At 36.8% G+C, this 13,221-nt stretch overlaps 1 protein-coding gene across 1 annotated transcript; it reads left to right on the top strand.

Moving 5' to 3' along the window:
• Nucleotides 1–6,546: 6,546 nt before the first annotated feature.
• Nucleotides 6,547–12,561, top strand: PRL (prolactin). The gene is made up of 5 exons (XM_074897909.1): nt 6,547–6,574; nt 8,077–8,258; nt 8,670–8,777; nt 10,220–10,399; nt 12,370–12,561. Exons 1-5 carry the CDS (start codon nt 6,547–6,549, stop codon nt 12,559–12,561), a joined length of 690 nt encoding a protein of 229 aa, XP_074754010.1.
• Nucleotides 12,562–13,221: the final 660 nt, after the last annotated feature.

The following is a 13,221-nucleotide window of genomic DNA, read 5'->3' as shown; positions in this document are numbered from 1 at the left end:
ATTACTTCTTGGCTTATATTACTGGATGTCAAATATAGCTATCATTTGTAAGTATTTAAGGTATAAGAGAATCCTATCAGATACCTTGGGAAAGCTGACAACCTCTGCACAGAACACGCTATGGGCTGTGCCTGCTGTATATGTCTGTATGCATTTCCATGCATTTTTTACGTTGTGCATAGATTTCTTTTTAATAGCACAGAACATAGTCACAGAATAACTCTCTTCACATTTTCTCCCCAAAGAAAACATTTTGTCCTTTAGGAAGGAGGTGAATACATTTTACTAAAGCAACTTCATGTGTCTTCCAAAAACCTATGTCAATATTAATTTCTAGCCTGGGTTGAATAAATATGACAAGCTTAATCAAAATACCTACAATGTGGTAGATTAGAAAAATAGTTCTAATGAGATAATAAATAAGAATTGAGGTTCCAAATTTCCTATGGGTCAGGAAATGCCCAATACATACATCTCATCCCTTCAGTATTTTTAATTATTTATTTTTATTTATGTATTAGGTTTAGAGACAGTAACAAACAAATGAAGAGCAGAAAATGTGTTAGTTTTTGGAATCAGTAAGAGAAACCTCTGACATTGAATACTTCCTTAAAGACAATTAAGTAAAGGTCACATTGTTTCAGTATCATTTCTATCCCATTATGAAATGGAGAATTTTGAGCAGCAATATGCATTCCTCCCTCTGACAAGTACACAGCTAAAAGTGAGATTCTCCCAAAGAAGCAAGAATGTCAGCGCTGATCTCTGCCTGCTATTTAGCTTTCAGCTGAATACTACACACGCAAAAACATCTTCTACTCACCTTTTCCTCTCCATTCAATCCTTACATACACATCAGAAATTATCAGGCCAAAGAGTATTTCACATAAGGTGGTAAAATACATCTTCATGAGGATGCACTTTGTCTAAAGCACAGGGTGCAAAAATCTCCAATTGCCATTTCATTATACTCAAACACGGCATGCTAAAACAGAAACATACTTACCACAACCCTTGGAAATACCTAGCTCTTGAAATGCACTCAGAATGGCTGTGCACAGTTCAGTGCTCTTTTCAGAGTATTTGTAATTTTTTTTAAAAAAAATGTCCTCTTACTTTTACAGACTTTAATTCCACAAAGCACTTAAAGAAATGTTTTTCCAGTGATGCGTTTATCCTTAGAATAAAAAATACACAAATATTTAAACCAGGCTCCTATTTCTCCTATTCCGCACTTGTCAGCAGGAAAATTGCAGCCTTCTGATGGCAATTTTACTGTTTATTACCTTTTATTAAAAGTGTGTTACAAAAATAAAATACTTGAAAAAATACCAAATAATTACCCAGTCCACTATAGTAAGTTCCACTGTGGCATACCTACTCTAAGTAAATTCTTGAAATTCATTCTACTTTATCCTGAAGAATGATCAGGTGAAATTAGGATTTTATGGAGAATAACTTACTGATTGTAGCAGAACATTGTCAAGGGAAATAAATCAGAGATAAAAGCAAATATATGTGAAAATAAGCAAATAACATACAAACCATTTAAATCACTAGGTCTTGAGCCTCTGGTTCAGTATGCCTCAGAATCAAGCATACTTTTTTCTATAGCTAAGAGCATTTCAGTAATATTTTTATAGTAGTAACTGCATCTTACAGGTCAAAGTGTGCAAATACTTACATGCTTGTAATATTTTTCCAGTTGGAGTGGGCTGTGACTTACAGCTGTGGAAATCAAGCCAGCTGTGGCCCAGTATGTAATCCCATCATCCCAGAAGTAGAGTAAGACTCAAACTGGATAGACAGAAGAAGCTGTCACAACTGCTCAAATCCTCAACTGTAGAGCAGTACTCCCACAAATCTATCCTAAAGATTTTTTGAAGCATAGACATTCCCCTTATTTGTCTTTACTTTTAAAATCACTAGTTTTCAAATTCTGAAAATGAAAATTGGATCTAAGCCATAGGATAAATAATACTGCAGACACTTGATGTAAAATGCCGAACCAGCATAGGCCCACTCTCCCGCTTCACATTTATACAAAAAGTTTTGTAGGACATCTTTGCCCTAGCAGATGTCAGATCATTAACATCCAACCTCCACCAGTCAGATAAATCTGGTATCAAGTATCAGGCCAGGATAAGTACTATAGTGTGGTCTCTCAATAATTCAGCTGAAGTGCCATAATGCAGTTATGTGTGTTCCAGATCAAATTTATACTGCCAGGTTATTTGATAACACACAGATACAGCATTAGTGAACACAGAGCCACAGACTTCAAACAACTTCAAGTATGAGGACCAATATATACTAGCTAGCTTTTACTCCGTTCTTTGCAAATTCCCCTGGTTTTTTTGCTATTGTTAGCTGGAATTCTACTTGGGATTCACACTTAATATTTCACAGTGCACTTGGGCATATGTCATCATAGTGGCAATGCTGATAAATTACTTTCAAAACATGTTCTGCCATTTTATTTTTATGTCTACTTCTGAAATTGTATGAAACCACACTGATACTTAAATTAAAAGTAAACTGAAAATCTCCCAAAGATTTCTACTTTTTTTTCTCCATATGGAATCATTTTCCCTTATGTTCTTATCTATTTTTTACCAGCCTTCATGCTGAGATTACACTAAAAAAGTACTCAATCCCCATTTTGCTGTTATTATAGAGAAGGCTTTTTAAATTCTCCTGTTCCCTGTTCCATTTCTATGAAGAAAATAGGGAGGAAGAGTCCTTGTTTTACAGAATCCTAGAAAATCACTTGAATTTTGCACAAAAGTTTCATGGACGTTATAGGGAGTAATCAGAAAAGACAAAATATTTGTCATTTGAAACTACTCAGATTGAAAAAATATTCTGTTTATATTCCTCCTCAAAATGTATTTTCCAAATGTTTGAAAAGATAAAGTGCTCTTAGGATTCGGTTTTGATCCAGATTAAATAGTTTTGTATCTTTCCAAAGCCAACCATTAAATGAAGTTGACTGGATAACTTTGTAAACTACTGTATAAAAGGAAGACAGGAACAACCGTATTTTCGGTATGCAGAACAGGAACACATAAAACCTTTCGTTTCATTGTGTATCGGAAGAGTCAGACAACCAAATCGCATATAGGAATATTTTTCTGCACATTTACTTTTGCATGCTCAATCATCTGCATACAAAACTTGGGGATAATCTTTTAAAAACATAGCCAAAAATTTGGTATTTCAGGTTTCTGCATTAATGTTGTTACTAAATTTAGATACTTCCAGGTAAGTAAAAGACAAAATTAAGTCATATTACCCAGCCTTCAACTCACCTAATTAAATAAGTATTCTTGCAAAGAACTATTCTACTGGAAAAGATTTTTCATTCCTCTGTGGTAGCTATCAATCAGATACAACACTTTTCATATCTCAAAATCTTAAAATAAAATAACATGGTATAGGAATATTCGATCTTCCAGTACTGATCAATAGTTCTTAATCAAAATGTGACAGTTTAACTCATGGTCTGCAACCTGATATGAGGTGGAAAGAGAAGATTATTGAGAAACGAGTACTAAATGCTGTTAGCTGTAATATTGATGCATCACATGTAATGCCTATGAAGCATGAGTAATGAGCTGAAAGCTATATAATAAAGTCTGCATACAGTAAGCCCTTCTTTTGGCATACTGTTTACACTGGGAGGTAACAATCTACTAATTTTACTTCCAGAAAAGCTCTTGAAGATAAAAGGAATGTGATACTTTTTCTGTAATTAAAAAAAAAAAAAAAAAAAAAAAAGTAATTCAATTAAATTCCTAAGGCAAAAGTGAAAGACAAAGGGAGATAGAAGCATACTGTTAATCACAGCTGTGTTTAATTCCTCAGGTTGTTCCAGGAGCCTTCCCCTCCGTACTGATGGTTGTCCAGCTATTTACAGTGTTGTCCTGAGCTACTGTCAGAATGAGGAGGTTATTAGGGGCTAGGATCAGCTTCCTTTACCAGGAACTGAGAAACAAAGAAAACAGCCAGAGAAAATGGGATGCCAAATTCCATATTACTTCTTTAGAGGATATAAACCCAGGCCACTTCCAAAAGCCAGAGGGGAGCATTTTCAGCTACTTTCAAGTTTTTATCAACCTTTAAATAGAACCCTAAATTCCTAATTTATAGAAGAAAATTAATATTTGGACCTATTTATTTCAGGTTATTGTAACTTTTTCTCTCCTTTCTCTTCTCTCACCTCTGTTTTCTTTCTAGTACTAGTAAGAAATCATGGTCTTCACTTAAAGTGCAGGTCTAGGAATCAGGAATTTTGGGAGTTTTTTTCCCAAAGATTTCCTGTGTAGCCACAAATAAACATCTTAACCTTTACGTCAGTTCTCACACCTGATAAAAAGACTTTACATTTATACTTATCTACTTTACAAAGAGCTGCTTCTCTCCTTCTGCGAGTGATTCTTAATTGCTGACAATTTCAATCCATTCATGCTTGTAAAGTATTTGAGGATTTCAGGATGAAAGGTGCAAGAGAAAAGCAAAAGTATATTATTTTGTTGTAGAATGTTTTAATTAAAACATCATGCAATGGTTTCAAATAAAACACTTTCCTGTGATCTACATTTAAGTTGCTTGTCTACCCTTACACAGCAAGAGACAAGCTCTTCTTGAAGGTAAGTTGTATGAGGATCCTGACTTTAGCTGATGCTGTCAGGGGCCTGAGAGAAACTTCCCTCTCCACTAATGGCAAAGGGAGCCTAGGGACTTTAGCTGCTGCCCTTGTGAATATCTTCCTCTGCTATCTAGTTCCTAATATTAATTGTATGCCTTATTTTGGCATCACTATCAACCCCGCAAAATGCCAAGAAAAGCAGACTAGTAAAGGAAAGAGCAAATGGTGGCTTGAGAAGTGCTCACTCCTTTTATTCACAGGGCTCTTCTAATGTTATACCAGGATTTTTCAAGCTCAGATGCAAACTTATTGGGGAAGATTTTCAAATGAAACCATTACATCAAGATCATAAGCCATGTGTCTGTGGGTTAGATGACAGCTGTTTTTCTACCATCCATTCTACAGTTCTGGCTGTGGCCCTATTCTAATTTCACTGCCTTTTTCAGATTGCCGCTTTTCCCTGCTGCAGGCAACAACTGCTTCATTTACTGAGCAGGGCCTCAGTTTCCGAAAAGATCCAGGCTCTAAGCAGAACTGTTCTAGCAATCATCCTAGAACTTAGCAGATGTAGACTACTTGCTACCAGTTCTGGTTTATTGATGAAGCATCTCCTTTTATGGCTTCCCAAGGGATGCTTTCCATGGTTTACCCCCTAAATGCTCTACCTTTCTTCTGCCTTGTTTATCATTGCTTCAAGAATCATGACATAGTTATGAAATAATGGATTCAGGGTTACATACATACCTGTTCCACAAGTACAGAACAAGTTGTCTAAAGGCAAGAAAATTCATTAACACTGTATACCTTATTCATTATAATAATCTAATTTGGAAAGTATTTTCATGGGTAAATGGACCTGAGAAACAGATGAGAGATTACGCATTTGCTAACATATCCATATAGATGAGCCTCACACAACAAGAAAACAGGGCCAACCTGCTGAGCCTAGTTTGTGGATTACCACAGACACATCAGATCTAGAAACAAATCCCACTGATTACGACAGCATATGATTTGTTTATGGTGGAAAAGCCCGTCTTTTACGTAGAGAGTTTTCAAGTATACAAAACAGTCTCATGATTTTGTAGACGTTTCATTTTTTTAAATAATGTTGACTTGTTCATTAAATGTTTGTGAATGAATAGTAAGCATAGAACTTCTTCCTCTGTGATTATTGCAAATTATTATTTTTTTAACATAAGAACTGGCCCCATTTCTCTAACATCTCTCAGACTGAGGATCAGTTATATCATAATTTGTCCTGTGTAATATCTTTTTTAACTCTATGGAGCTATATACCCAGAATTTCATATCTGTAATTTTACAGATAGTGACCTGTCTTTTCAGGAGCTTCCTTTCCCTTTATCTGGATAAATTTCCATACAATTTATGCTGTTTCTCTCACTGTGGACATTGCAAAATATTTTTTGCCTCACACAAATAGCCAGAATTTTAACACAAGCAAGATTGGATGGCTGAAGAAACAAGGAAGGATGAGAAGATGGTTTTGGGGAGGGGGGACAGCAGAATAGGAACACTGAGGTTACCTGTTTCAGAATTGACAACTGGAGCTTTCTAGGATCATTGGCATTTGCACCTCATTCAGGGCAAAATTTTGGCACTCTCTTCATCCAGCCATACTTAGGATCCTGCAGCTGAACTTGTTAATGAAATTCCCTCTCACAGTTAAAAATAAAAAAACCCCAAAAATATTGAATATGAATGTGGAAGAAAGGCAATTTGATGTTTGTAATTATCGAGGTAAACTCCACGACCTGCTGAATGTATGCAAACTGGACCCTAGATGGTGCATATAAAAGTGGCATGTGCAGGGAATAAGAGCAAGTACTGAGGCTTCTTTCTGGTAAGGCAAATCATCACACAGGACCCCTACCATGAGAAACAAGGGGGATTCACTGAAAGGTAAGACTTTTGCCATGCACTTGCAGATAAAGTTTATATTTCTTTAAATTTAGATTGAATTAGGAAGTAACTGAAATGTAACAGCTCTACAAACAGGTCTTCCAGCCATTTCTTCCAGTAATGGTGAGACCTGCCTCCACCTCAAACGTTTAGTGTCCAAAGCTTGGAATTAGAAGGCAGCTTGATTCCTTTTTTATTCAGTATTTTATCTCCCGAGACTACCTTTGCATTGATCATTGTCACAGAAAATTGGCTTGAGGGATGTGACACCTGCACACAAAAGACTGGATCCAGACTGCTTTGCTACACCACCACTCAGAAGGCAATGACCAAGAGTCATTATCCACAAGTCTAGAAGTCATGTACTAATTTTTGAAGTGAATGTTTTCATAACCATCTTTGACTTTTAAGCCAACAAGTCTCAGGTTTTCTTATTCATAGAATTATTCTCCAGAGTACTTTCTTAACTGCAGCTTGTTCATGAGGGAGAAGGAAGGCTTACTTCAATATTGTGTAAATGCACTTTTCTTGAATTTAGAGCTAGAAAGAATGTTATCACATGATAACATTAGGGACAGTTCTGCTGATTTACAGAGTACACTTTAATTTAGTGCTTAAAATAAGTCTAGTGAACCAATACAGGTAGCAGGCCAATTTCCAGAACTAAAACTCTTAGAGCACAGAACAGTGTTCTTTGAATAAGTACATTCATTTACCAAATATTTGCTCTTGATTTTCTTCCATTGTTTTTTCTGTACATTATTTTATTTCACTGAATAGAAAACTTTACTCTGTTAATATCAAAAGTTTTAAACGTATGAAGTTTTGTGTTTTAGATAATAAGAAGTCCTCTAAATCAGTTTCAGAAGCTCAGGAGAAAAGACAAAAATTCTCTCTGATTTCTTTCTAGCGGTAGACAATCTAGGGTTAAACTCTAAACAGCAAAGCAGCACAGCTGCTGGAAATCTTATGAAGGAACTCCCAGGGCAATCAAAACCTTAAGAGAGTGACCTAATCACCCTCCCACAAAATTAATTTAAACTCCAAATGTTTGCAAAGAAGAAAAGGAAGAGGAGGAGGTAAAAAAAAAAAAAAAAAAAAAAAAAGACCAATCTATTCTTCAAACTTCTACGTCTGTGCAAATATAATTATGTATCTATATTTACACTGTGAAGAAGTTTGATTTTTTTTCTTTCATTTATAACTAGGTAATAAAGTCAGGCACAACAGTAAGAGACTTCAGAATACAGTGTATGCTGCAACACAGGTTACCTTGATTCCTCAAACTCTGTAGCAGACTCTGATACACAGTGAGGATGACGGAGGGGAGAAAGGATAACAGAATTACAGTGCTTCCTTACACTGATTTTCAGTGTACAGAGGGTACTCTGAGCCATGTGACATCACAGACAAAATTACCCAGTATCTGGCTCTGACAGCTACTTCTAAATGCACATACAAGTCCATGTCATGCCATTTTGTTTTGTTTTAAACCCAAACAGGTTTGTTGCTGGTGGTCCTTCTGGTGTCCAACATGCTCCTGACAAGGGAAGGAGTGACCTCCTTGCCAATCTGCCCCAACGGATCTGTCAATTGCCAAGTTTCCCTTGGGGAACTTTTTGACCGAGCAGTTAAACTTTCACACTACATCCACTTCCTGTCTTCAGAAATATTCAATGAATTTGTAAGTACTCTGCCTTTTCCTGAGAGCAAGAAAATATAAAAATGTAATTTAATACTTTTTAAGCACAAACACATGTTAACATATGAAATTTTTCAAGAAGTAAACAAATATGACTGCTGCACAGACACTGACAATGCTAGTGGTGACCAAATCTGTGTCTAGTGCTGGCCATCGCTAAGATCCCCAACAATTCTATTAAAAGACACCATTTTCCCATCATTCTTTATCTGTGGGACAAGTCTGTGTTTGCTGGGTGGCAGTTTCACTCTAAAGACTCACCAGAACCTTTTGACATTTACAGCATAAAAACAGTGATAAAAGCAACGGAACAATAATTAGTTAATACAGTGATTGAATTGAAGCTCTTCTTACTTCTCTGTCTCAATAATGCCTGTCCTTGCTGGTCTTCAGGATGAACGCTATGCTCAGGGCCGGGGTTTCATTACAAAAGCTGTTAATGGCTGCCACACTTCTTCCTTAACTACTCCTGAAGATAAGGAGCAAGCTCAGCAGATTCATGTAAGTCCCATTTCTAATGTCATTCAGAGTGAGATAGAGTGGGGGAGAGGGCGAAGAGGGCAAGTTAAGGAACAAAGAGGCAGCAGACACAGAGAGAGGGAAATCAGCTCAATCAGAACAAAAAGCCAGTAAGAGGAAAGTGCCAAAAAGCAAAGAAAAGTTGGTTTAACATTTGCTGCTACTGTTACAGACTGTACACAATATATAAGTACCAGTAACTTTCATCTTCCCTTCCTTTTCCTGTATGTTACATTCAGTCATTGCATCTTATTTCCAGTTACAATATAACCTCATGGAGCAATGTCAGTTACCATGTTTGTACAGTACTGAGAACACTACAATCTTTGAACATTATCTTAAAGCACCTTATAGACAATTATTATATTAACAAACATAAAAATACATTGGCTATATAGTGAATACTGTATATAAGCAGAGATAAATAGTTTTCCAGTAACTGAAAACAGTGACATTACTAAACAAATGCTAAATAGATATTCTTGCTGTTACCAGTAGACAAAAGCGGTCACACCGTCATCAAAATACAGAGCCGAGTGCAAAATACTGCAAAATACTTGTAAAGAGAAATGCTACATATGTCAATTTAATAATTATAAACCTATGGGAAAGATAAAGGTAGCCTTGTTCAAACTCACAGATACAATTTGAAAATACTCTGAAGAAAAAAAATAAGCACAGGTGTATGAATGAGGGTGTGCCAGGGAGAATTCTTTACTGGTTTCATGGTGGTGATATCCTTGCAATCCCAGTATTGTCATCTTCTCAGTATGTCATTCAGAAATTCTGTTGGGAACAATAGAATTCACAGCCCTGGGTACATAACTATTCTGGCTGTGTTCAGTTCCAGTGCACCTAACAAAGAAGAAATGGTTGACTACTACCATAACCATAAGCTTTATGGATTTTTATTGACCACAAGAAAGCACAATTTTTAAAACCAAAGAGCTATTGCTAGAAGAACCACTGTTCAAAGGGGAGGACAGATGAGTTACGTAGAGGCAATAAAAGCTATTTAGTGGTTTACCATAATGTTCACCTTCCATTCAGTACTAAACTTTTTTTTTTAAAAAAAGTAATCAGATTTTAAAATTTTCATCAAAAATCAGAGGAGTCCTGTTCTTTTCACAGAGATGAAACACAGTTGTGCTTGCTAGATTTTAATGTGGAGAGGGTTTAATGATATTTTCCATTACAATACTGTAACTACTTGTGATAATATCATAAAACATGATGACAACAAAAACTTCAAAAATGCAATTGCACAGAGATATGTAAGGCAGGGCTATAGGACACATACAGTGGTAAATCCTGGAATAAGTTCCCAAATCACGATGTCTGAGGACATTGCTCTAAATGCCTCCTAATACTGCCAGCATTTAGCCTTCTTATTTTAACTGCCTTTTCTTAATGTGGGTGAGCAGCATGAAGACCTACTGAACTTAATACTGGGAGTGCTGCGCTCCTGGAATGATCCCCTGATCCATCTGGCCTCTGAAGTACAACGAATCAAAGAAGCTCCAGATACCATCCTCTGGAAGGCTGTAGAGATTGAAGAACAAAATAAGCGGCTTCTAGAAGGAATGGAGAAAATAGTTGGGCGGGTAAGTATCAGATCCTTAACATCCTTCCAGGCTATTGCTGTAAGGAAGACACATCCAGTGGTAAACCTTCCCTACCTGGAACAAGAAAGGAAACAGGAGATGTGAAGGAAGAAAAAGGAGCCAAGATAGCTGAATCTGAGAACTCTTCAACTTTCTTCTTTCAGCTTTCTCTTCTTCTGCTATCTTGCAATTTCTAAAGAGGCAATCCTGATGCGACTGGCATAGCATAATCCAGTATACTCCCAGTCCTGCTTCAAAAGAAGGTGCAATCCTCAGGACTGGTAATCATCATTCTATCTTTGAGTATTTTGAATTTACAATACTGATTTTTTAAGAATGTGTCTGTGTTTTTTCACATGCACGTATTTATATGTATGTTCTAGCATATTTACATACATCTATATAAATATAGCTATGGTGTATAGTTTTCAGAAATAGATACTGTGTTTAAAACTGTTCTGGAAGTCTGGGCTATTGCAAAGATGTAGCATACAGCAAAATAATCCTGCTATCTTTCATTTCTCTTTTCACACCATACTGGTTCCTCTGAACTCTGGCTCTGACTTGGTTCCTCCTACACTTGGTAAGGTTAGACAATGAGGCTGTTGTCTGACAAAACCCATACTCAAATACCCCGTGTTATCAGTAACTGATTGAAAGCTTTCCTGAATAAAATCAGCTCTAGCTTGTTTATTTTTAAAGGGGCCTCTGTTAGTCCCTGAATATATCATTCTGTCAGTAAGCTAGATGTTAACGAGAGGTTCTGACTTTACTGGCTTTTACTTAGGCTCTGAACAGTTGAACAGCATTAGAAGTGCCACCATCACTGTATCCACCACTTTCTATTGGCTCACTCATGGTCTCTCTCTCTCTTTCAGTTAGGTGTCTCTTTACTCAGAAACCTTAGCCCATCCAGGCCACAAATGCATTTATTAGTGTAATCAAATACATCTCTATCCCATATCCACGTGTAAAAAGGGTGCAGGCAAGGATCCAAGATAACAGCAGAAGTCAGGTACTGCTGCAGTTACCCTGTCACTGCCTTCTCATTCACATTATTTACAGAAGGAGGTTGAAAACAAGACTGGCAAATTCATTACTGTCAAACCACGCTTTTGAACGATAGTAGATCTTTTTTTTGCCTGTTGCTTAAACTGAGTGATAGAGGCTCCACAGACACTCTCCCATGTGTTTTTACAAAGTACGACTGGTGGGAAATACGGAAGATGCACAAACACCAATAAGCACAGACTTCCATCCTCCTATGAAAGGTAGCTTTCTGTGATAAGGGAAAATTAATGATTGTATCTTTCCAACAAGAAGACCTAAAAAAATCTTCACCTCAAATACTAGCTTACTACTAGCTTCCTACATATAGCTTCCTAATGTTAGAGGCCACTGTATCACTCAGCTTTTTTTTTTTTTTTTTTTTAATGAAGTCTGAGGTATAGTACATCTGAAGATGTACTGCTGATAGATTCATCTGGTAACATGTTCTTGAAGCTGCCTGTATCAGAGAGATCACTTAATAGATGGTCCGAAACAAAGCTGGAGATACACACAAAGAGGTTCTAGGAACAAGCACTAATAAAGATTCCAAGGTGGAGAGAACCAAAAAGAGATGTCACTGCTGAGTCCACGCATGAAGGAAGGTTTGATTTCTCTGCAAAGTCAGCTTCCACTGGACATTGGTTAACACACCAGTTCTCTTAAAACACTACTGACACAGTTAAGCTTTTTATATACTTTAGGGAAATAAAGTGAAAAAAAAAAAAAGGCAAAAAGGCAAATTAATTGAAAATCTTCATGAAGATATAGAACATTATACAGAATAGTGGGAACCGTAACAGAAACACTTTACAAGCCATATGCTAGAAACTAACATTCCTCAAAGACAGTAAGTTAAATCCTCTGTTCTGCATCCAGTCAGATTCACTATCATTTACTAAAGTATCATTCTGTGTCTTTAGGTTCATCCTGGTGAGATTGGAAATGAAGTTTACTCTCAGTGGGAAGGCCTTCCATCCCTGCAACTTGCTGATGAGGACTCCAGACTCTTTGCCTTTTACAACCTGCTGCATTGCCTCCGCCGAGATTCCCACAAAATTGACAACTATCTCAAGCTTCTGAAGTGCCGCCTAATCCACGATAGCAATTGTTAAGTACTCATGGCCCTAATCACTTACTGAAATCATTCACCATCGTGGTGGTGTTGCTTTTCCACTTTGCATTGCAAACTTTATGAAAAGTCACACAGTACAGCATCAGGATCATCAGTAACCTTCAGGCATGTTTGAGTGAATTCTGGCTGCAACTATTAGCACCATTTATCTTTGTGTTTTAAAACATTATAAATTACTTGTATGTCAACAATACACTTCTCTGTCTAATCTCCTCACCTAGTAGCATTTCAGTGATAACCAGATCATGCAGAGACAAATAAAAATGTTATTAAACCCAAAAGCACATACCACCGAGTGGTATCAGTGAATGAAAAATAGCTGGTATGGTTTACCTGTAGCAGTAGCTTCTTGTTTTGGATATCAGTCTCCAGTTACTGATGACAGGATATCTTACTTCCATTGCTCTTTACCCTGCCTTCAAATAAGAGGGGAAAAAACTGAGGGATGCCAAAAAGCAGATTTATCACATATTACACTAAACTAGCCTAAACTAAAAGTCCAGTCTGATATCCAATCTACTTGGATTGATGCTTTTATTCTATACAAAAACTGAGTAGAAGAGAGAAAGTTAAAAAATCCATCCTGGCTAACATAGCCATTGATTTCCCATGCTACATGGAGAGAGAAGACACATCCAGA

Source organism: Athene noctua, chromosome 2, assembly GCF_965140245.1.
Source record: "Athene noctua chromosome 2, bAthNoc1.hap1.1, whole genome shotgun sequence".
Classification (NCBI taxonomy): Eukaryota; Metazoa; Chordata; class Aves; order Strigiformes; family Strigidae; genus Athene; species Athene noctua.
The sequence above is the reverse complement of the archived record's forward strand: the minus strand, read 5'-3'. Positions and strand labels throughout refer to the sequence as shown.

Coding starts and splice junctions, on each gene's coding strand:
- PRL (XM_074897909.1), top strand. CDS start 6,547: ATGAGAAACAAGGGGGATTCACTGAAAG. Junction 8,259..8,669: donor CAGAAATATTCAATGAATTT/GTAAGTACTCTG, acceptor GCTGGTCTTCAG/GATGAACGCTATGCTCAGGG. Junction 10,400..12,369: donor TGGAGAAAATAGTTGGGCGG/GTAAGTATCAGA, acceptor CTGTGTCTTTAG/GTTCATCCTGGTGAGATTGG.